The 26,189-nt window shown below is 39.6% G+C and overlaps 1 protein-coding gene across 2 annotated transcripts in view; it reads right to left on the bottom strand.

Moving 5' to 3' along the window:
- Positions 1-26,189, bottom strand: part of ncor2 (nuclear receptor corepressor 2) — a 93,349-nt gene that overhangs the window by 42,500 nt on the left and 24,660 nt on the right. For both annotated transcript variants that reach the window (XM_054774986.1, XM_054774987.1), the window contains exons 4-11: positions 21,055-21,232; positions 17,361-17,543; positions 12,811-12,924; positions 6,599-6,655; positions 5,943-5,995; positions 1,426-1,492; positions 689-861; positions 466-559 (exon numbers count right to left, since the gene is read on the bottom strand). In XM_054774986.1, the coding sequence (XP_054630961.1) occupies positions 466-559; positions 689-861; positions 1,426-1,492; positions 5,943-5,995; positions 6,599-6,655; positions 12,811-12,924; positions 17,361-17,543; positions 21,055-21,232 (919 nt within the window). The remainder of the gene's footprint in view (positions 1-465; positions 560-688; positions 862-1,425; positions 1,493-5,942; positions 5,996-6,598; positions 6,656-12,810; positions 12,925-17,360; positions 17,544-21,054; positions 21,233-26,189) is intronic.

The following is a 26,189-nucleotide window of genomic DNA, read 5'->3' as shown; positions in this document are numbered from 1 at the left end:
ATTTAACTATATGCTACAATGTAAGGCGCCAATTGGAAGGGTGTTTTCCAATTGGTGCGCTGACTGAGCACTGAGTGCTGTTTCGAATATGTTTTTAGCAGGATATGACAAAGTGGTATTTACTCCACTTGTTTTAAACAAATGGTCTGATCCATGTACGGTAATTGTTAACTTTTCTTCATAAGTACACAACATTTTACTTATTTTTCAAAGTTTTGCCACGTGAATTCCAGATTCTCTATAAAATGCTCAATTATTTGTTGTGTAAGGTTTGAATTCACTATGTGTATGAAGGGCTCAACTATACATGTTCAGTAACAGGTTTTTTTTCCCATTATCTCACAGACTCGTTCTTCCAGGACATTCCCTTACGACAAGACAAAGACATGCAGGCTACGGACTGAACATTTGACACTAAATACACTGCAAGTCAATTGATACACCATTGTTGGTAGAAAATCTTACCTCGTGTTCTGATATTCCGTCAATGATCTCAGAGACCTCATGTTCACTGCGAGCCGCAGAAGAGGTCAATCCACCTCCTCGTTGCCCAACACGGCTACAAAAACAAATAATACAAAAAAACATAAGAGGTAAATGCACAACTGATGTAACAATCCCACAATCCCAGACAGCGTCCAGTGATTAACTCTGTTGCAGATGCACAGATTGAAAACGTCCAGCTCACCTCTGCATTCGTTCCTGCAACTCTCTTTGCTTGCGGATCTCTGGGAACTGTTTCTCGTAGTACTCCCGCACCTTGCTCTCCTTGGCTCGGCGCCGCGGGTTGTTTTCAATGCGCTCCACCTTCTTCTCCCAGGCTTCCATCAGTTGGTCATAGCGCTGACAGAATTTCTGTTCCTAATTGCCACATTGAAAGGATTGTTTTTCAAAATATTGAGCTACTCCTAAAAGAAGCTACAAAGCAGTCGAATGCCAGGATCCAAGCTTCTTGTCTCTTGGGTGTATTTGTTGCACTTGAAAACCGTTCATTCTGGCATTAAATATACTTGAAATATAAAAAAATGCCAAGATAGATATCTCCTACGATTTAAGCTATTTTGTTTACTGGGTGGATTGTATTTATTTACAAAAAGTTGTTTTTCCTGGAAAATTGAAAAACTCTGGCTCTGTTCAAACAACATAGCCTACCCCATTGATCACTGCTCGTTGGCTCAGTTTAACTTCAGCACAAGTCTGAGCAAGACCAGGGTTTTATTTTAAAATGTTTTTAAAAGAAGCAATTATCCCTCAGGTTAATGCACGTACAGTGAAATGGATCATACCCAGAACCAAACTTATCTATGTCCGCCTTAAAATGGCCACTCACTACTTTAAGGAGCTGCTGACCCAGTTCCACACTAGTTATCCATCACTGGATGAGTTCCAGCAGAGAGTCAAAAATATTGAGTTCTCTACACTTACCCACTGCTTACGAGCATGATTTCTTCTCTTGAAGTATAAGATGAGTTTTTTCCTCATCGCCTGGTTTCTGAGAAGGTTGGAAAAAAACCCAAAAAACAGGCATTACTACAAGTATGGTTCGACAGCTTAGAAGCAAAAAATAACTAGAGGTTTTCACACATTTTTCAGTGCATGTAAACAGTGACTGAATCGATAAGTACATGACCAAAACAAAATGAACACAAACATCCTCTATGAATCCAGTGCATTGAAAAAATCTTTCATCTGGACAGAGCAGTATGGGGAGCAAACTTATAAAACTTGTGTAGGTTGGAAGCAGCCAGCTACAGTTGTTCAAATAAAGGTCAAGGCCTGTAATCTCCTTAGGCAGTCGCTCAGTTTGTCTCTTTCTTCACTGCAAGACAGAGTTTTATTCCTGACACTTAATCTGTCAGTTGTAAGGTCACATTCTCCGCTGATTAATGTAATCTTATTCTACATTAGTCACTTTAACTGAGCGCCAGGGTCACATGCAAGGAGAAAAGACTACAAAGTGGACTATGAGCGGTGTGAGTTTTATATCACAACTGCAAGACGACGTGATAAGATTTATTGGCTGAATGAATAAACAGAATAAACTGGATAATCTTCTCTCCATTTCCCAACACGTTATCTGCAATATAAACCCAAGTGAAATCCAAACAGTCCTAACCCCAAGCATACATAAACACTGACAAACAGTCCCAGACACCCACACACACACACACACACACACAATCTGAGCCAAACCGTTGCTGAATCAAAGATAAACACTATGACAATTGAGCTAGATGTCATGGATTTCTATAAATATAGTGACATTCATTACATTACAGTTACAAGCACAGAAACTGTTGCGGTGGTCCTCCTCTAAATACCAAGGCAAAAGCATAAAAATCTGGCACTATACTTAAAAAGTTTGATATGCCAAGGCCTAGGCTCCCAAAGTGGAGTGTGCGTACCCCCAGGGGCACACCAATTGTCACAGGGTGTATGTGAATAAAAATGAAAAAGAATTAGCGCCTAACACTCACAATTACGAGTGCACCAAGAACGGATCAGAAAGCAGACAGAGCGCAAAGTTGTTCATTACTCTGTGTGCGTCATATGAACAATTAAGCAAGTTTGATGAATATTTTGTGCATTTTGTGCATTGTTTCATCTGAAAGATTTCATTATATTGGTGTTCCAATCCCCGCACGGCGCAGCGGTGAAAACCAGCTGTCACTTCCTTATCGTGATTGTTAAACCCTCCCCTTCGATTTGGTATTAAATTAATATGCAGACTTAAACCATCGCCATTGTGAGTGGACAAAAAGTTAAGCTCAAATTCAACCCATTCATATGGAAGGATTTCAATATCAGACTGGAATAAAGGATATTTGGATGATTACTTATCTATTTATCTGTGCTCATATGAAACTTTATCAAAATGTGACCATGCAAAATACACATTTTTGACCCGGAATTAAAATCAAATTAATTAAGCAATTATTATGTTCGATATTTCAAGTTAATTCGGATAACAAGGTTTATGTTTTTTAAGTGTGTAAGAGTAGGGGTACATGGCTTCAGGTCAAATGTCTGAAGGGGTACGTGACAGTAAAAAGTTTGAGAACTACTGCAATAGAGAATAATTAGATAATCACTCAGAAGAAAGTGTGTAAGAATAAAAAGGCTGATAAAAGAGATGTGGTCTACATATATGCAATATTTAACTGGATCTTGGCAAACATAGGCACGGGTGCCACTGTTGGCACACGGTAGTTGAATTAATGGCATGCCACCTTCCGAGTCTATTGAAGGATGCTTGATTGGCATAACAGCCGTCAGTCAATAATCTTGTATGTTCTTACATATAGTAACCAGCAGATGGCAGCACTCTCTCATTTTACAACCATGCAAATTGAAATGACTAGGTGTGTCCCGATACAACTTATTCCACTTCCGATGCGATTCCAATATTGCAGACCTGAATATCGGCCGATATTGATCCGATATCAACACAAATCATAGATACTATTATTACTATTATTATTTATTATTTTTATTTAATTTGTAGTGTTAAATGTTAGGAAAGGCTTGATCAAATGATATTACTCAAACAGAATAGTAGTCCGCAACAGCAGCAATGAGAAAAAAACTCACATTTACTTCTTTAAGTATCTGGGGTATAGTTTTATCCACAATGTAGTGGCAGCTAGGCATAATACAGCGAGGTTCAAGGTGCTCAATGTAGCATTTAAACCCAGGATTACTCACCACCGCCAGGCGCTCGCTCTTTTCTGTAGATTTGAGATACAGGCCCAAATAATCCGATATTGTTTTGTTTTGTTTTTTTACTGATATCAGCCCCGTATAAATATTGGATCGAGACATCCCTAGAAATGACAGGAGTGTCACTCCTGTCAACGCTGTACAGTACAAGGTGAGAACTATCATTTTCACACCAACACAACAAGTCAAACTCTAATACCAAAAAGAACATGTCCACCCATTAAGATTTGGGACGACCTCATGCAGCCACCGCTTCTTGATCAAACCCATGATGCTTTTCATCTGCAGGACATTCAAATGTTGACATAGTGTCACCAGTGTTTCCTATTCATTCATTTTGTGGCAGACTGCCACAAATAGATTTAGCGCTACGTGTTCGTGCTTTCATCTAATTATATAACCCGACTGCTACCCACACCACCAACCCACCACTACCACAAATAGATAGCAGTCCTGTGGCAACCACTGGTCATTGTTAAAGAGGCAATGGAAGGTTGTTATGGGACTGACACAAATGTGTTTGACCCCTGCTCAAAAGCCCCATTCCCATTACACTGCCTCTACTGTTTGCCTCAGCTCTATTTGGCCCTACCCACCGTTTGAGGTGGTTAGTTTTCCACTACAAAACAGTCCTGCCTCAATTGACGAGGGCAATTGCTGTGAGGTCACGTGTAGGAAGCTGCATAGAAGCATCAGTGAGAGACAGACATGCTAACAGAATTTATTTGAATTGTATGCTCCAAACATTGACTTGCAAGTTTAAAGTTGAAGGCACAGAGCATCACAATGGCGTGTCAACAAATGAAATGCAACCTCGCCTCAACCTCACTGCAGCAGAAAGCAAACATACGGTAGCAACTCTGCAAAGAACACCAACTACTTTAATCCTTGAATAATATCGACAGCGCAACAAAACTGTGTGGCAAGAAAGAAAAAATGAGCATGATTTAAATAGAAACATAAAAAAAATATCCCAGACAGAATTGGAAGCTGCTTACTCAAGTAAAAAGACAAGCTAAAGCGCTACCTAATGAGCAGATCATACTGTACTTCTGCTGAGCTTGTACCTTGGCAATATATTTAATTTTACTGTATATTGGTTAAAAGGCAAATATTATTTGGGAGATGACGGATGGCATCAAGAAAATAAACCGCTGCTGCAAGTGAAGAATGTGAATTATTATAAAGCTGTGTACAGAGCGGGGCCGGACAGGATGAGCTATTATAGCGTGTGTGTTTATATTGTCATTTCTATTTGCCTATCACTGAATCTTAAAACTCTTCTTCTGAGTACGCAGTGATAACTGTAACAGTGATTATGTTTGACCAATGAGCGACCATCGGTGGTTTACATCATCCATACTGGCTCGATCGTTCACCCCATACTGGACAAAGTAACGTGTAGCATGTGGATTTGTTTGTGGAAACGTGTCAAAAGTAAGTACAGCCGTGGCAAACCAAGTAGATACTGTGTAGTGAGAAAGAAACAAGCACCCTGATTTCCGTGGCTCACATTAGATTCTCTGTTTAAGGGAGAACAGTTTTAAGTATTTTTGTGATTGAGGTCACTTGAATTTGGGTCATTAATAATGCTGCTTGAAGCACTGAAATTCAACTCAAAAGTGAATTTGTTATCTACAGTCATGGAAAAAATGATTGGACCACCCTTGTTTCTTCAGTTTCTTGTTCATTTTAATGCCTGATAGAACTAAAGGTACCTTTGTTTGGACAAATATAACCATGACAGCAAAAATAGCTCATAAGAGTTTTTTTTTTTTTTTTTTTTTTTTTTTTTTTTTTGCAGTACGATGCTATAGCTTTTCATGTAAGAACTTAACTGATTTTGGTTATTATAAAGAAAACCATGGAAGTTACTAGATATCAGCTCTTAAATTAAACCACTATGAGCTATATTTGTTATCATCATTATATTTGTCCAAACAAATGTACCTTTAGTTGTACCAGGCATTAAAATGGATCAATAAAACTGAAGAAACAAGGGTGGTCTAATCATTTTTTTGTAGGTATGACCAAACCATGATTAGTTTTTCAGTACAATCTGAAATTACATTTTTTTAAAAAAATTAAAAAAAAGAGATGGTCTTGCCCAGTCAAAATTCAACATAGCTCTTGCCAACAATAGGATACCATATTTCTGCATTATTACTGTCATACCTTTGCCATGAAAAAGTGTGTAGGCATATGCACATGGGTGAACTTACATTTTGATGTTCTCATGGTACTGCTTGGTATCAGAAGGCTGATTGTATAGTGGCTGAAACAAGAGAGAACAATCACATCATATACTCAGTTCTGTAGCGGCATGTACACCACAGAGTATCACAGAGATACACAGAGTATCAATCTGCTACCTTGTCATAGTTATACTGCATATGTGTGATTTCACTCATTTGCCAACTGTTCTTTAAACAGCACAAGGGGACGCAGATTACAAATTGTTGGTAGAAGTAACCTAGTTAATTGCTATTCCAACAGACAGAACCAAATGATAAAAGTCACCATGTGTGCATGACCAGAATAGATTGACGGATGTACAAATGGATTAATAAAGATGATGACAGATGCACAATACAGTATGTGGTGGGAAATGTTAGGAGTGACATCACTGAATCAAAGTGAGAAATGAGAGTTGTTCTATTTTTAAAATATGCCATATAACAGATCGTTTTCAGAGGGGTAATAGCCTTGTACTTCAATATAGCCATTTTTACAAGTGCCCGAAGCTTGTGCCAGGATATCATGGTGCAGTTCAGTTATTTAGTATCCCCCATCACTAATGCAAAATGGAAAATAAAACTCAAATTGAGCAAGAAGGTAAAAATGCAGAAAACGCTATTTAATGTAAAACGCAACTCACCAGTTCCACCCTGGGTCCAAGTCCTTCCAGTATCCTGTGAGCCTCTTCTGCCTTTTTCTGGACCAGAACACAAACAGAAGTACTAGATTAGCCGGCTGCCTGCACCTCTGTCATCACCATGACAACACAGTGAGCACACTCACTTGAGCGCTTAGACTACACTACAGCCGACTGGGTGACTGGATGTAACGATAGAGATGGATACATTGACTATTATTAGAGCTTTTAGCTCAAGCTGAGACACAGTTCCTTGCCTCAGCCCATCACTCCACTGACAGGAAAAAAGAACCCACTCACATCCCCTCAACAGAGAGACATTGAGAACTAGTGGGAGTCGAAAGTAAGTGGAGAAAGCAAAGGCAGCAGGTGTGGAGTGGGTTGTTAAAAGGGCTATGGTGTTTATCTCTTAAGAAACATCAATGATAGAATAGAATAGAATAGAATAGAATAGAATAGAATAGAATAGAATAGAATAGAATAGAATAGAATTTAATGTCACACTGTTCCAGGAACAATAAAAATGTATTTGGCATCTTTTCATAATAGGCAGCACCAAAGACAAAAATAAAAGATCAAAAGCGCACAATTATTTCCAAGTTGGGAATATGTCTATATTTGGCGATAAATAGTATAAACATGTTGGTATTGCACTTGGTGGTGGTGGTGGTGGTGGTGGTTGTTCGTTTCAGTCTTTCGGTGGAAAGACTGAGCTAATACCTACACCAAATAACATCCTGAAACTTGAAATGCTTGGACGACCACACTGTATCCTACTGGGCATCCTCTAATTCCTAGGTTCCCACACATGTCCCCATGGGTCAACAAACTGTCAAAGGCATAGGTGAAAAATAATTAAACTGCATGACTACATTGTTGCCTGAAAGCCTAACACTCAGAGTTACGGAGCGCGTTTGAAAGCCTCATCACAGAAACGACGTCTGCATAGCACAGAGAGTACAGTGCAGAAGAAAGCAGACAGACAAGAAGGTGCTTATTTTCCGTGTGTGTTATATTAACAAAAATTTAAGTTTAATGATAATGTGCATTTAAGAGTGTTCAATCTTGAAGATTTCATTTACAGTATGTCACAAAAGTGAGTACACCCCTCACATTTCTGCAAATATTTTATTATATCTTTTCATGGGACACCACTGAAGAAATGAAACTTTGCTACAATGTAAAGTAGTCAGTGTACAGCTTGTATAACAGTGTAAATTTACTGTCCCCTCAAAATAACTCAATACACAGACCTTAATGTCTAAACTGCAGGCAACAAAAGTGAATACACCTAAGTGAAAATGTCCAAATTGGGCCCAATTAGCCATTTTCTTTCCCCAGTGTCATGTGACCCATTAGTGTTACAAGGTCTCAGGTGTGAATGGGGAGCAGGTGTGTTAAATTTGGTTTTATCACTCTCACACTCTCTCATACTGGTCACTGGAAGTTTAACATGGCACCTCATGGCAAAGAACTCTCTGAGGATCTGAAAAAAAGAATTGTTGCGCTACACGAAGATGGCTTAGGCTATAAGAAGATTGCCAACACTCTGAAACTGAGCAGCAGCACGGTGGCCAAGACCATACAGCGGTTTAACATCACAGGTTCCACTCAGAACAGGCCTCGCCATGGTCGACCAAAGAAGTTGAGTGCACGTGCCCAGCGTCATATCCAGAGGTTGTCTTTGGAAAATAGACGCCTGAGTGCTGCCAGCATTGCTGCAGAGGTTGAAGGGATGGGTGGTCAACCTGTCAGTGCTCAGACCATACGTCGCACTCTGCATCAAATTGGTCTGCATGGCTGTCATCCCAGAAAGAAGCCTCTTCTAAAGATGATGCATAAGAAAGCCCGCAAACAGTTTGCTGAAGATAAGCAGACTAAAGACATGGATTACTGGAACCATGTCCTGTGGTCTGATGAGACCAAGATAAACTTATTTGGTTCAGATGGTGTCAAGCGTGTGTGGCGGAAACCAGGTGAGGAGTACAAAGACGAGTGTGTTTTACCTACAGTCAAACATGGTGGTGGGAGTGTCATGGTCTGGGGCTCCATGAGTGCTGCCGGCACTGGGGAGCTACAGTTCATTGAGGGAACCATGAATGCCAACATGTACTGTGACATCCTGAAGCAGAGCATGATCCCCTCCCTTCGGAAACTGGGCCGCAGGGCAGTATTCCAACATGACAACGACCCCAAACACACCTCCAAGACAACCACTGCTTTGCTAAAGAAGTTAAGGGTGAATGTGATGGACTGGCCAAGCATGTCTCCGGACCTAAATCCTATTGAGCATCTGTGGGGCATCCTCAAACTGAAGGTGAAGGAGCACAAGGTCTCTAACATCCACCAGCTCCGTGATGTCGTCATGGAGGAGTGGAAGAGGATTCCAGTGGCAACCTGTGAAGCTCTGGTGAACTCCATGCCCAAGAGGGTTAAGGCAGTGCTGGAAAATAATGGTGGTCACACAAAATATTGACACTTTTGGCCCAATTTGGACATTTTCACTTGGGGTGTATTCACTTTTGTTGCCTGCAGTTTAGACATTAAGGTCTGTGTATTGAGTTATTTTGAAGGGAACAGTAAATTTACACTGTTATACAAGCTGTACACTGACTACTTTACATTGTAGCAAAGTTTCATTTCTTCAGTGTTGTCCCATGAAAAGATATAATAAAATATTTGCAGAAATGTGAAGGGTGTACTCACTTTTGTGACATACTGTATATTGTCTGCTCAATAAGAGCTGGTCTTCTTCCCTGGTGCTGTGACTAATTAGTAAGTTTTCTGAGCTATGAGCCTTTAATTTGTTTATTGACTGGATGCACTGACTAGTATATGTGTAGTTGGAAAAATAAGCCATGGGATTTTATTGAGCAATGATTAAGACCAGAAGAACTACAGTATACCGAGCAAGCCTTCATAAAACAATACAAGATGTTTTTAAAAAAAAACTACTAGTGGGCATACTAGCCAGTGAAACTTACACACTACAGCTGTCAACAAATACAGGTGACCAAAAAAAAAGAAAAAAAGAATTATATATTGAATTAATTAAATATACAAAACAGGTGAGAAATAATTCAAAGTGCGCGTGGTACATACAAACCACACATGGAGGGCAGGGGCACATGTGAATTGAAACAATCTGCTCGTAGATGGGGTTTTTTTGCCCCTCTCGACTTTTGTCGCATTTGAGACGACGACATATAAAATTTCCTACAAACACACAAGAAACAAAGTATTTGTAAACCTTTATCTGAATTAGTGAACTTGAAATCGTGAACAGAATTAATTGTTTAATTATTGTTATAGTAATTCCACGTCAAAAATGTGTATTTTGCATGGTCACATTTTGCTAAAGTTTCACATGAGCACTGATAAATTGATGAGTAATCATCCTATATATCTTTTATTCCAGTATGATGTTGGCATCCTTCCATTTGAATGGGTTGAATTAGAGCTTCACTTTTTTTGTTCACTCACAATGGCTATGGTTTAAGTCTGCATATTAATTTATACCAAATTAAAGGGGAAAGTCTAACAGTCACGATCAAGCATTGTCCGAAGTACAAAACATACAACCAACGATAAAGCCTCGTTTTCACGGGAATCCCCACTCACAGTGACAAGTTTTCACCGCTGCGCCGTGCGGGGATTGGAATATAAATGAAATCTCCTACGATTAAACAGTCTTAACGCACGAAATAATCATCACACTTACTTATTTGTTCATATAATGCACAACAATGAACAACTTCATGCTCTGTCTCCTTTCTGCTGCATTCCTCTCATGGCTTGAGGCATTCAGGCACACTCGTAATTGTGAATGTTGGGCGCTAATTGTTTTTCATTTTCATTCATGTACTCCCATCACAATTGGCATACCTCACTTTGGGAACATAGGACTTATACCATACCTCTTGCTCGTCAGTGATGTAGGCGTACAGTATGTATAGCAGCCTGCAAAATACTGACTAACTGATCTTATAAACATTTTTTTTTCAGGATTCTCAGAAACTGATCATTTATCTTGAAGAAAGAATGAACAAACTTGGCCAAATAAGACAATATGGCTCAATTTTTTGAGGCCCCTAAAATTACAGATATTATCCATAATAAGGTTTTAAAAGGCAAATGTTATACTGTATTACCTTCTCAATCAAATCTGAAAGTCTAAACTTTACTTCCTATTTTCACTATTAGTTCAAGTGTTCAATTACATTATGGAAGGGAATTCCACTATGACTACGACTCAAAATTTCAGTAAACTAGTAATGGTCCAAAGTAAACATGCCCAGTGTAGTGTTAAGTAGTTAAGTATTCTAAATACAGAAATGCTAGAGTGTCTCTGCAACACGCCATTCTTGAGAACAGTTGAAAAGTGGTTGATACAATAGAGAGAGGGAGAGAGAGAGAGAGAGAGAGAGAGAGAGAGAGAGAGAGAGTGAGAGAGAGAGAGAGAGAGAGAGAGAGAGAGAGAGAGAGAGAGAGAGAACTAAAGGGAGTTGGGGAGAGACAGACGGGAGGCCAGAATACATCCTGGCAGGAAAAAAGGGAAGTGGAAAGTGTTACAAAGGTCAGCATACTGTATATAATGGAGTAAGCTATGAGTCACTGTTGCAACTCCAGCTTTTCAGATAAGTCTTAAGCATTCCTTAATATCCTGTAACTGCTTCTACTCATCAGTGCAGTGATTTCAGCGAGTGTGGAGGCTAAGAGGGTGTAACTTTTGTAACCACTTCTGAGAGCGTTATCATGGTTATGTAGGGACAGTGTACATTATGTCAACTAGTTGTATGTTCCAGGTTTCATACAACGCAGGCTGAACGTAGGGTTTTAATAAGTTTATAATTTGAATAGCTAAAGTCCTGTTGTGCTTTATAGACTAAATAGTATTTTCCTGTTTAAAATGTCTGGCACTTTATTTTCTGCATGAGAGAAAATAAGCACAAAAAGTGCAAATCGAACGATAACAAAAAAAGAAACAAAGTCAGTCATTTGTCATTTTCAGCCTTCTCCTGAACTGAACATGTTGAGGCGGCAACCGGAAAAATCGGCTAAGTCGGCGAAAAAACTTTGATCCTCTTACTAGTCACCACTAGTTAGTAAGCTACTCCTATTGCTGGGTTTGCTGGGTTTGCTTGGTTTAGCGGCGCATGCTAAACTAGGCTGCGTGCGTGTGTGCGTCAGTCACTCAGGCTGTGTGAGTTGTGCTTTGGTGCTTTTTAATGTAGCCCAGCGTTTTAGGTTGGCCGCTGACTTAGTGCAAGTTGTGTGTGAAATAGGGACAACAGCCACGGTTTCAAGAGGCACTCGATTGCTATCTCAATTAGCTATAGTCAAAACACATTTCCATCACACTTCCGGCCTTCAAAATAAGAGTGTTGCACATCCTGTCTAATAGTGGTAATAAAATAAAGGTGTCATAAAAATAGCTTACATTAATAGAGTAATTAAAATTGCATCTGCAATTGTATTTAAAAGTGCTTGACATTGCAATTACAATGTTAAATACTCCTAAGAAATTAGTTTATTGCTTTTGATATGATGTACTCGCATTATTGTGCCATATAATTAATGAAAAAATGGTCTCAAAAAATGTTGTCGATTATCGATTATCACCAATAATTTGTAGGACAATTATCGTCCCGCAAAATGTGTTCGCGTGACAGGCCTAGTTTGAACTAATGTAAGTTCTGGACTGAGGATAGCAGAAAGTATCACACTCATTTTGTATGTCATGCACAGGAAAACTCTCAATGAAGCACCACTGACATGTTTTATATTTGAAAAAACAGCTCCTTTCCTCCTGCTGAAAAAATTGACAATGTAGTATACTTGTAAATGTCTACTGCTTTCATTTTTTGTATTCCTCCTACTACCAGTTTTTTTAAACAGAGACTGGTCTGTCTTTGGCATCCCGACTGGAATCGCCCTTGTCAGTTTAGAAAATCAAACAGACACTAAAGTGTGTTTTAATTTCCACTACACCTGATTACTGATGCCATATTGTTGAAGTTATTTGGGATATTTGTGGTCTTAACTCTTTTGAAATCTTTCATGCATACCCACATGTATATGCAGTCAAACACACACACACACGCGCGCGCGCGCGCAATCACACACACTCAAGTGCAGCCCACTTTATCACGTTTGGTGTAAAGTCATGCGAGTTTAGGTGGAAAAACTGAGTCTCTGGTGTATATTCCACTGACCCTGTTCTCATCATAGATTATCTGCACCAAGCTACGGTGCTTGGCCTCGCTGGGTGGTGGGGAAATGGGTCGCTCTGGCTCGTGAGGTTTCGCAGCCTCCTCCTCCAGCTGTTGCTGTAACACACACAAATCAGAATGACTTAGTTAGCACTTAAAAATGACAACATTTTTAAAAAAATTTATCAGATTAATTACAGTTTTCATATGAATAAATCCTCATTAATCACCATTAGCAACTATGTGTGAAATACTGTATACCCGTTTTGACTGTATATTTGTATGTATTAGCAGCTATGTATTAGCAGTATGTATTAAAATCTCTTTAATAGTAGTTGAACATTTGAATCACACTTTAAACCATGTTATTATGAGCAATGAGGGGTTGTGTTCAAAGACATCATGTAATTTAAGGTAAATTATTTTTTCCTGTGTAATTTCCAGCATACTTAAATGTGGCAAATTGTACATCTGAATGAGCTCTTTAGGCTAGAGTTTTTTCAAGAAAATATTCAGTTTTGATATTACTATTTCAAATGGTTTTGCTTGAAAATGGTTACGGATAAAGGCATACTGTAAGTGAGAGAAAATCATCAGTATGACTCAAAGTTTGTGATGGGAGTAAATTCACTCATCTAATTTGCCTATTATGACATCACCAGGCTCAGAAATGATCAGATCCCTGTCTCCACGAATACCAACAAGCTCATCAAAATGTCTAATCCACTTGTGATACTCTTCCTCATCTCTCACGCAAACACAGCCATCATCATCATTTACTTGTGTATTTCCTCCCCCACATTACAACGCGGCTGTCCCTATTTCCGCTTTTTTTTTTAATAGCGGTGTTTTGACCACCCGTGCTACACGCACTTTCACCGAAGTGAGTGACATGAATATCAAATTCATGTTTTTCTTCATCTTCCTGTTTATTTATATACACACACGCATGCATTATAAAGCCGTTTTTGTGATGTTCAGAGTGTCCCTGAATGCATCTCGCGTTCTTGTAATGAGAGTGAGAAATGTTGAACGAACCAGAGACGTCTGTGATTTGGAGATATATACTGTATATGGTGTTGGAAGTATACTGCTGTGTGTGTTCAGGTCAGAATGAAGTTCTATAACAGGCTCTGTGTGACTGTGTGAGGACGCTCCACTGTGCTTATGACGACGGACCAGTCTGTCATAACAGAGACGTGCTTGCTCTGGTGCGTATGCATTAATTACACTAAAACATTTTTACGTAATTAATTAAATAAATTAAGTTACCACCGTTAACACGTTATTTTTGACAGCCCTACAAAATATACACCATATTTTCACGACCATAAGGCGCACTTAAAAGTCTTAAATTTTGTCCAAAATGGATGGGTCGCCTTATAATGCGGTGCGCCTTGTGTGTGTACTGAGTTCCAAAATCTGTAAGTGTTGCTGTGTTACTTTTATGAGTGCTCCGCTCGACTGTCTTGGAGCGTCTCCTGCTGACACGCTGCTTATATAAAGGAACGGTGGACATGACTGAGGACGCTAAAGGCACGCCCCCAGTAGTTATATAGTTATATTTTATGAAACGGCGCCATCTATCCATCCCGGCAAGGACTACCGTGGTGCAGCAACATCCAGCGGATTACAAGCTCCTACTGCAGTAAAAACATTGCAGACCAACACATCCAGCCCAACTACATCATCAACATGGACGACGTGCTGCTCACTTTCGACATGCCAGTGAACCACTGGCATGTCTGTTTTTGCATTGCTGTGTGATGTTTGTAGTTGTGCACCGTGACTGAGACTCTTGTGTTGAGTGATGACCATCCTGATTTCACGTGGGTTTGATAATGAATGAGAGTTCTGCTCTTAATCGGTCTAAAGAAATAAAGCACTGTCTCTTCCTCAATGACTTCTAAGCGACACGGTATATATACAAGTATATATCTACACACACTGTGCATACCTGCGCCCAATAAAACAGTGCGCCTTGTATATGTGTTAAATACAGAAATAGCACCTGTAACTGAGACCGTGCCTTTTAATACGGTGCGCGTTATGGTCGTGAAAATACGGTTATTTAAAAAAATATATACTTCACTTGTGAGATTAGTGTTTGTTATATGAACGTTTCCTCCTAAACTCTCCAGCAGAAGCAAGACTAACCGGAATAGCAATTAACTCCCCAGGGCTTTGTTAATCAAACAGTTACCTTAACAGCCTGTAAACACAATGCCTGCTCAAGAAAGAAATACAGACAGAAAGAGCAGGAAATGCAAACTAACATCAAGAAAATACAATAACATGTTTCCACCTTGGAAAATTACTGCCTATAGAGAACAATACACAGCAGACTAATGGTCCTAAGCAACATACCTAGAGTTATATATATATATTGTTTAAATATTCTGCCAAAAAAATCAAATCTTCAATTAATTCTCACCACATGATGAATAGGTGTAAATGGTCTAGTCAAGCTCTTCAGTCCTTGTACAGTAATTAAGTCGATGCGAAGTAGGCCTGTCACGATAACAAATTTTGCTGGATGATAGGGTAAGCTCCAGCATACCCCCGGCTGCCGTATCAACATGTTTAGTTCGGGAGGGGGTTAGTGTTTGTGATGACATTCCGCCATGACTGAGCAGTCTGCCAGTGAAATACTTCCCCACACAAAAGTTCCTTCTTGTCACAATGACCTGTTTGGTGGAGAAAGAGGAGGAAATCAAACACGTATATGTCAATATATCAATCGCGGCAAAATTATTTAGTTTGTTTTTATTTATCGTGCAGTTAATTGATTTATTGATTAATGTGACAGCCCTAATGCTCAGCATGTGGAAGTGACAACATTCATTCCCATTTTAACAGCAGGACATTTTAATTATTAATGGACAGAATCTCGAAATGTGAGACAATTGTATTGCAAACGCTTACTGTGGTGGTGTTTGCCAAATGAACATTACAATGATTACGAGTGATGTTTTTCACTTCCAATCAACTTTCCTGAATTTGGATATTCACTGATACAATTCCGATACCAGAGCTTTGTTTGCTTGAATTCATTCAATACCAAAGACGTATTTATACGCTTTTATAAACCGGAACGCCCAATCCCAACAATGTACTTATACGTCTTTTACGTTTTTTTGCGCCAGAGACAAAAAGAGGTGATGATGCAACTCTCCACTAGTGGATTTCACTTCAGAGCAATTTTAAGCCACAAACCACAAAATGGCAGAAGTGTATTTGATAAGAGCTCAGCAGAGATCATGTGGACAGAAAAAAAAAAACACACATGACAGGAAGGAGGAAGTGAGAGAGCGTGGAGGAGTCTCGCGTGCAGTAGGTTACGCACTGTAGGGAAATGTTAACGCATGCACGTGCACACACATGCACACACACATACACTGTTATAAATTATATTTTCAAACGTGAGTTGATGACGTGTTTCCCCTGTAACTGCACGCCGCAGCGCACTGTACAGTATTGATGCATTAGCGCGTCACGTCTACCGCCAGCAAAAAAAAAGCAGGGAACAACAAAACAACCAAAAGAGAGACAAAGAGAAAATGAGCACGGCTGAAGGAGAAGCGTAGACTATAGACAAACAAATTATGTTATGGTAAATGGGGAGGTACCTCTGTAATATGGAAGTGGTTTAGTTTCAATAGAGCAGACATGTGGAGTAACCGAGCGACTCAACCATATACCGTATTAGCCTCACGGTCCACTACATGACCAGCGACTGGACTTTGAAGTTGTCCTGTCCTTTGTTCCCAGAGGAACACACAGGTGAAAACATCACAAGTGAGTTGAAGGAGTTTCTCCAGGAATAGGACTTAGATGAGAAGAAACAAGTGTGCGTAACTACTATGACAGTAGATCTAATGTTATGAAAGCAGCTGCCCTCAACAACTGGAATAGACTGGCCTTCTTCGGACACTCTCTACACAGTGCCATCGGTAAGATTACTTTTAATTTAATTATTTTTAATTATGTGAGTTATATTAAGGTTTGTAGCTTTTTATACGACTCAGCTGAATTGAATTATATCGTCACATTGTGATACATCCCAAAAATATCGCGATACATCCTAAGGTCCATATCGCCAACCCTATTCTCTACCAAACAAGCAATGCTGCCAAAAAGAAGACCGAGTGGAAGGGAGTGGTTTAGAAGTCCCAAAACCTCAGCCATAATCCTTCTCCTCCCTCAGGAAAACATTATTTATAACTGTATGTATTTTTAACCTAATTTTGTTCTAAAATAAAACATGAAGAAAGATGCAGAATGGACTGCAGCTGCTTGGAGGACTGCATTATTAGCATTATCTACAAGAACCAGTAACTTGGCCGCAAAGAAAAGGTTCATGAGGAGTTCAAAACCATGCCCAGTAAGTCACATTGGGCAATCAAACATGAATAATTTAAAGACAGAGTTCATACACATTTTGCAGTGTCAAATTCCAGCAAGTTTAAAACACCTGCCCGCTAATGTGATTTCGACTTTATTTTAAGCCGATGAACACCTGGCACTTTAAATAGATCAATAAATGTGCAAACCTGTTTCTTGCGAAGCTTGCAGATCTGCTGTTCCACCATAGTGATCTCCCTGTCTACGCGGTCCATGTTCTGGATCAGCTCTTCCTTAGAGAAGCGAGCTGGCACCAGATCCAAATCAGGGTCCATATGGACTGGGCTCACTGGAGAGATTGGCTCGAGTTTCCCCATGGTACTTCCACGATCCTATAAAAAGTGACAGGGTTAGGAAGTTTGTAACAGCAATCATATTCTTTGTCATTTTATCTACTTGCAATGATTAAAAAAAATCAGAAAGGGCGCAGTCACACTAGGCCATTTGTTCCGTGCCCAAATAGGGCGTGATTCCAACTCCTCCTCCTGACCCCAAGTGACCGGTGCTAACCTTCAGCATTTGCGCTTTGACCAGTTTGCTCGTGCCATCACTTGTACGACGCAATTATCCTCATTTTGTGGATTATTTTAAAGAGTTATTTAGAGTTGCCTATTTCTATTGTGTAACGTGTCAGCTGTCATTTATAATTTGTGGGAGGAACGATGGCATTAATTAAATAGCAGGTCTATTACACACGTCAATGTACTTGTGAGCGAGTGAGAGTACTTTTAGAGTGTATTTTTAGTCGTTCTATGGATTTTTTTTTGTACGAAAGGTGGTGGTTAACATTAAGAACTTGTTATTCTGTCATTCTATGCTACATCTTGTGCATGCTTGTATGTATGCATAATCAATCACGCCGGGGCATAGCCCAACAACTTCTGGTATCAAGTGGACCCTGGCACGTGTAAAATAACAGCAGCAGGAGAAAAATGGTTTATGGTTTGTACAATTTCAAATTCAAACAGGAACATAAAAAGCACTTGTAGATAACCACAAGGTATAAAAAAAGATGTAAAGGAATACAGTATGCAGTCCTCTATTCTGTGGTTATCCAGGAATGGGAATTGAAGAGAGCAAAACTCTGGGGAAAAGTGGAGGACCACAAAGGTTTAAACATGGACTGGCACTGTTTTGTTCTGTCTTCAATAACGTACACACCTGAACAAAATCTTAAGACCAGTTGAAAAATTGCTAGAATTTGCATTTTGCACATTTGCATCTTAATGAGGTTTTAAGTAGAATTACAACATGCAAAAGCAGGAAGGGGGAGTGAGACAAAAAGCCTATTGAAAACAACAAACTGAAATAGGCTGATCAAAAGTGGAAGGCCATTGCTCAAAAAATAACAAAAAAACTCTCCAAACCAGAACATGTGTATGCGATGAATATCATCAAACTGTTTTTAACACGATTTTCTCAGTAGGACTCAGTAATGAGTAGCTCCACCGTTCTTGTTAATCACTTCAAAAATGGGTTTGGGCATGCTTGATGCGAGTGTTTCCAAGAGGCTAGTGGGAACATTGCTCCAAGTGGTGAAGATGGCTTCACGACGGGCATCAACTGTCTGGAACTGATGGTCATTTTTATAGACTTCCCTTGCCATCCATCCCCAAATGCTCTCTATGGGATTTAAATCAGGGGAACATGCAGGATGGTCCAAAAGAGTGATGTTATCCTCTCTGAAGAAGTTCTTCGTCAAGCGAGCATTGTGAACTGCAGCGTTGTCCTGTTGAAAAACCCAGCTGTTACCACACAGACGAGGGCCCTCAGTCATGAGGGATGCCCACTGCAACATCTGCACGTAAGCAGCCACCTTAATTTGGGTCGATGACCCTGTGTCTTGATGGACAGTCAATCGGATCCTCCGGCTTAGCGCAGGTGTGATTTTTTTGGGTCTACCATTTGACTTTTTTGTTTCATAATGCTCGGGATCTTTAAAAAAAATGTAGAATGACTGTCTTACTGCACCCAACCTCAGCAGCAATGGCACGCTGCGAGAGGCCTTGCTTGTGCAGCTCGACAATCCCACCACGTTCAAAAAGAGAAAGCTTCTTAGCTTTAGCCATCAGGAGGGCATGACAGTGTGAATGCCTGACAGAAAATGAAAATTGTGAGCAGATTTTGGCTTTTATAGCCTGTGGTCTTAAACTTTTGATCAGGTGATAAACAATTTCCGTATTTCATTTTTTTTGTTGTTGTTTAAAGTTCCAAAGGTTTTTTGTCTCACTCCCCCTTCTTGCTTTTGCATATTGTAGCTCTACTTAAAACCTCATTAAGATCCAAATGTGCAAAATGCAAATTCTAGCAATTTTTCAACTGGTCTTAAGATTTTGATCAGGTCTGTATATTGTATTCAAACTCGCAGGTGGATTAAAGAGGTGGACCAGTTTGTTGTTTCGAGTCCCCGAAAAACTTCATGTAATCCGCCGACTATCCAAATCACAAAATTCTTGGCTTTGGTTTGAAAGTGGCTTTTGAGTATATGCAACCGGTTCCCAATGTTTCAATTCCCAATCTTCCATTCCCATCCCTACTCATAGTACAATGTAATTTTTCAAAATAATTTTGGGCCCTTTTTGGGTCTTCTTTTTTTTCTTAAATATATTTTCTGAGTTTCCCTATGCCCATCTACTCCCAACACCCTGAATGCCCCTCAATTCTCTGCACACTTGCCTTGTGCTGCACTTCTTCCGCGATCATTTGGTGCACTTCATGAAGTGATTGCACTTGACAAGACTTATGTAATGAGTTTACAGCCTGCATAGCTCTGAGAGCAATTGCTGGCAATGCTAAACATTTCCCTAAAGAGCACATGAATATATTTTTCTGGTAACTGTCTGGAATACTGCCAAATTATAAATTCTACAGTAGAATGCAAGTACAATGAAATCTAGGTCAGCTTTTATTTATTTATTAATTATTGTTTCACAGCTCCCTTCGTCTTTAATCCCACTACAGTTTACATACTGTATGTCCATGTCAGTGCACAATCTCTTTGTATGATTTCTGATAGTGTATGTGTAAGACTATCATCTGTTGTTTTGATGGAGACAAGCAACATTATAAAAAAAAAATATTAAGATAAAACTCAACATAGGTCACAGTGGCCAAGTGGTTAGCATGTTGGCCACACAGTTAGGAGATCGGGAAGACCTGGGTTCGAATCTCTGTGTGGAGTTTGCATGTTCTCCCCATGCGTGCGTGAGTTTTCTCCGGGTACACCGGTTTCCCACATTCCAAGAATATGCATGTAAGGTTAATTGGCAACTCAAAATTTTCCATAGGTACGAATATGAGTGTGAATGAATAATGTGTGCCCTATATGTGCCCTATATGTGCAATTGGCTGGCGACCAGTTCAGGGTGTACACCGCCCCTTGCCTAAAAGTCAGCTGAGATAGGCTCCAGCATACCTTCGGGACCCCAATGAGAGGCATACAAAATGGATGGATGGAAATCCAACATACAAATCATACCTTGTTTGAGGAACAAAACTGAATTAATGGGGTGGAGCAACTTTTCAATGCTTCATACCACCTGTTTATTACTCACAGGGTTTTCTAATCAGCTCTAATCTGAAAAACACATCTGGATATAGTTACATAGTAATGTATTCATATAAACTTTCTACATTGTATCTTATAAAGACCAAATTCTAAGCTTTAATAAGGCAGCTGAAGTGTTGTTTGAATTAGTAAATCATACTGGTGTTGGCGGTGGCAGTGGAGGCCAAGTTATGTATTTGGTGTTGGTGATGTAACAACAGACTATGGTGGCAAACTTAGAGGTATGTTAATTTGATAATTAAGTCAAATTTGTTTATTTTACAGAGGCTACTGACCTTAGCAAGATCCTCAGGACCTCCCAGAGGCAATTGTGGCCGATGAGATGAGGGTCTCATCAGAGAATCTGGACCCATCTCCAAACGAGGTCGTTTCATCTCTGCAAACTCCATCTCTGATTGGCTGCCAGGGTCTTGAAGGTAGATGTGCTCATAGCGGATATGCTGCTCTTGTCCTCTGTAACAAAAAATGCTGAGTTAGAAATTAAAATGTCTGCAAACTAAGGTATGAGTAAATACATTTATCAGATTTGGTTCCAGAAATTATAAAATATATTGAAAGAATGTTGAAGAGTCAATATTATTTTCATCTTTACACTAACACAAAATGTGATTTCAAAAGGTTTGTGGCTTGTGTTTCTTGGTATAATACATTCTTCTGTCATATCCTTGCCAATTTTTGCAGTAACACTACAGGAGAAACAAGAAGTCATTAGATAAAACAAAAAAGATGACCAGCTCTTGTCAGTGGCGAGTAATGGACAATCGAGTACACTACAGGAGTACACTTTCATAAAAGATGAAAAGCTAATGAAAAAACATTTCCACACATGCTGTTGTGAGTGAGTGTGTGATGCTGGTGCCACTTAAATATGTACAGTCAAACAACTTGTAAAAGATTTATCTATAAAAAGTACACAGGCTAATGTTATCACTTAACATTAGTATACTTTGTTTGCTGCCTCAATGTTGGTGTAAGCTAGATGTGAGTAACATGTCCACCGACAACTATGACAACAGCGCGGCCTTACCGGTGGAATGAGGACACGTGTGCCTTCATTGACTTCTGCCACCTAGTGCTATTGTGCATGCGTATAACAAAGAAACCTGTTGTAAATGGAGTAAATCTTCTAAATGTGCATCCACGTGAGTACAATGTTATCATTAAATAATGCTATATTTCTGTATTTTGTCATTTACTGTACATTTTAAGCAGCAACGTATAGTGTCAATAAGTGTTTGCGCTACAAGCAATTAAAGGAAGATATTTGCGACTTATTAGGAAATGATGTTAACGTTAACATGTCAAAAATGTATTTAAATAGTGTTACGTGCTTACACATTAGTTCAACAGCTGCAAAGCCTTGTGAAATACATACTAAATCCACACACTTTGGGGATGCAAAACTCTACGAGGGCCCACGTCTTGTCACACCAGCAGCGCTTGACGCTTCGAGACAGCTAACGTCAATGCTAGCGATAGTTAAGTTGTGGACTTCTGGCAACACAGCTCAGGCCGGTGGTTTCAGCACACCAAAGCCCAGTTCCAAGTGTGAGGAATAACATAGGACATGAAAAAGTATTTCCACATAGTGGCCGTGCTGAACATCCACTCCGTAGGATGGTATGACGGACTATTTTAGCGGTTTTGAAACTGACTTTTTCATACCATGGTGTACCTTGAAACCTTAAGTGTTGTTTATTACAATCATCACACAACAGACACATTGTTTGTGAAGCATAAAGAATATAAATATGCAAACGTGTCTGCTTGCTAACATAGTCATTGCATCCAGTCAAGAAACAAATTACTGGCTCATACAGTTCAGAAAATGCACAAATTCTGACCAGCTCTCATTTTATAAAATAAATCTTCAGGATTAAACACTTTTAATGTATACCATAATCATCAAACGTACTTGTTAATATAACACACAAAGAACAATGAACAACATGCTCCGTCTCCTTTCTTCTATCCTGTGCAGGGCTGTTCACATGAGGCGTTTGAGCACATTACATAACTCTCGGTGTTAAAGGGATAGTTCAGATTTCTTGACACACCAACAGTGACTTATACCCTCAATTGGTCCTGTGGGTCCAGTTCTGGTCGGAGATCCATGACGAGGAACGTATTTCCGCTTAGTTGCTGGGGCCATTTAAGTAAGGAGTTTGGCTTCTCAAAACAATGTGTTCAAAAGAGTAATACATTTGTGTCACAAAAATGCCTCCTCAAAAAAAACAGACCTCCCAAAAAACTCTGCGCCGTATCCCTGCGCACCTGTGTTTTCATGTGTATGCGATGAATATCATCACACTGTTTTTAATTTTTATTTATGTACCACCTATAACATATGGTGTATCCCGTTTTGGGAACCTAAGCCACATAACAAAAGAGCTCACTCAAAAATTATTAACATTCTTGGAGCAATGCACAAAGCTAAAGGGACCCCTGATAAACTGATCTCTCCTGGAATGCTAATAATTTCAGTGAAGAGGATTACTGTAACATGATCTAGCCGCAATATCCCATGTTGTCTGAATGCATTCATCTCATAGAGAAAGGTACATTGGAGAGAAAAACAACCCACCAGGACCTAAAGTATACCAGTGAAGCAGATTAACTTCCAAGCTACTTAGTTTTGGGGAAATTGAAATATCCCACAAGTAAATACTTAAATACTTCTCTGTTCTGAGAGAACGATTATCTCAAGTCTGCCCTGCAGTCAGATGCCAGAATGTGAGTAACTTTGCTGCCAGTGTCAAATGGAAGTGGCTTCTGAAGAGCAGTGGGGAAAACACAACCATAATTGCTGGTGTAGGCCCACAGTGGCCTAGTTTGTGGTTCTGTCTACATACCAAGAAGCATGAATCCGCTCTGTCTAGTATGGTGCTAGTGGGGTGGTATAATCAAGACCTGAATCTGCTATGACTACAGATTGCTTCAGAAGAGATTAATCAGCTCTGGCACTTATGTAATGTACATGACTTCACTGTGCTTTATTTTGATAAACATGCCTCGGAATCACCTGTCTGCCCTGTTGGCACGTGTTCATGTGCAACCAGATAGACGTTCACTTTGTTTCTTATTATAGACAAAATGCAAAATAGTCCGTAAAATGTGGAGTCAATTGACGACAGCTTGTCACAGCCTAAGCCTATCCATGCCAGTGTGTGTGATCCCTCACGTTTCAATTTTATTTGACTTTCTGGCATCTTTGTTTACACGTTTTGCACACTGAGTGGAAACGTGCTTTGTAAATAAAGTACAAATTAAATCTTGGCAGTCACATAAAACAAAAATAGCTCGCCTCTCCATGCTTTAATAGTGCTTTAATAGTGTTATACCTGTGCTATCATAACCCTGGACTCTGAATTTATACTATTTATACAGGACAGTTACCCGTGTTATTTTGAACTAACAAATATATTATTGAACAATTAATTTCCCATGTATTCGTATTATTCTAAAACAGGCACAATTTAAATTTAGGTTTGTGTCAAATAGTACTAAATTTTGAACTTTTGTACTAGTTGCGTAGTGCTATTTGACTAAATAGATCGGGTAACAAAAGGAGGCTCAACATTTTAGACTCTCACTTTAATTACTCTCAGCAACTTTGCCGTTAAATTAACAGTTTTGCAATATTCTCATTTCATGTTCTGCTGGTTGTTGAAAAAAGTTATTAAATAAGTTAATAAATAATGAGTTAATAATAATAATAATAAGTTAATAAATAAGTCATAAAAATTGTAATTTGTCATCATAAAAAAATTTAACATTCTCGATGCAGCATCGACACGACACAGCAGCCGCAGTCCCATGCAGCCCACCACCACAGCTTCAGAAAATCCTAGGTGAAACCCTGTGGACGCATGTCGAGGACAGAATATAATCTAATTAAAGAATGTTATCTATGCTTATCTTGCTGCTACTACTACAGTTTAAAAAAAAAATGGGTGGCAGAAATTAATCGGCAGATGGTATATGGCAACTTCCCAAAACACATTTGCCCTGATTCACTCCTATTTTTTCATCTCCATAGATGGCTGGCACTTACATAATCACATCAAGCTCGCGCCTACCCCCCCTCCCCGCAGCCCATCTCTGTGTCCCTCTTTTCTTTCTCCCTCTCGTGAGCGTGCAGAATAATCTGATCCCTGGGGAGGATTTGTCTGGAGGATGACAGAATGAGTTGTGTGCAAGGGTGGGGGAGGAGAGAGGGCAAAACAACATAAACACCAACACCTAACAACAGTTACATTAGATTCGCGCTGGCTTGGGTCCCATCATGGCAAGAATAGAGATTATGTGTGCTGATATCAGCCCATTACTGTGAAAGCACGACAATGTTTGTGCGCCTGCCAATATCTTTGCTACTCCAAAGAGGAACAGCTCCACAACTGCAGCTGGCACAGAGCCTGCTTACAGAGAGGCTACACTCAGGATGAATGAAACTGAGATGGTGCAGAGAGAAGGAGCCACTTAATGGAGATGTATAAAAACATCATACAAAATAAACCCGGACCATAAAACTTTTATGTATATTATGACTTTGCCTCTGTGTTTCACATCTACAGCTGGACCTTGCTATATTAAAGTTGATTGACAATAAAATGTAGGTCAAGCTGAACGAGGGATTCCTCCCGCAGAGAGAAGGAAACCTCATTTTGAAATACTGGATTTTTTGGTATGTTTTGACATAAGCCAGAGATCAGAACAAATTCCAATTCAGATATGAGGTTAAAAACCATACAAAGTCAGCACTTTAGCAACTATGTGTAAAAGAAATCATCCATCTATCCTTTCTTTTTCTATGCCTCTTATCCGCACTAGGGTCGCGGGGGTATGCTGGAGCCTATCCCAGCTGACTACGGAGAGAAGTGGGGTAAACCCTGGACTGGTTGCCAGCCAATCGCAGGGTAAAAGTAATCAAACCAGTAATATAAATATTAGGGATGGATGGATGCATGGATGGGATGCTCCGATCGATCGGCCACAGATCAGTATCGGCCAATATATGTGGAAAAGTATGTGATCGGCATATGCTGATCAGTGCCTTTCTATGCCGATCACCTGTTGCTCATACTATACAGCCTGTAGAAAACCCAGTGTGCAGTGTAGCGTCCTGCTCTCATGTGTTGGGTAGTGTCCCCCCTCCTAATGTCATCGCTGGGCAACAACCGCCCGTATCTGCATGACAGTCAGAAGGCTAAGAATATAATCTAAAAAATAATTGAATTTGTCGGCTGAGATGACCAGCCGTTCTCAGCGGTGGAAGACACATCAGACAATGTACTCTCACATCCAAAGTCTCCTTAAGGAAGACGTCTCAGCCTCTGTAAGTGAATGATATATGGTCTCTTGAAAAAGTAAAATATTTTTTGTCTAAAATAAGGTAATTTCATGGTTCCTT

This window comes from Dunckerocampus dactyliophorus, chromosome 4 (assembly GCF_027744805.1).
Source record: "Dunckerocampus dactyliophorus isolate RoL2022-P2 chromosome 4, RoL_Ddac_1.1, whole genome shotgun sequence".
Taxonomy (NCBI): domain Eukaryota; kingdom Metazoa; phylum Chordata; class Actinopteri; order Syngnathiformes; family Syngnathidae; genus Dunckerocampus; species Dunckerocampus dactyliophorus.
Note: the sequence above shows the minus strand (reverse complement) of the source record. Positions and strands in the feature narration are given on the sequence as shown.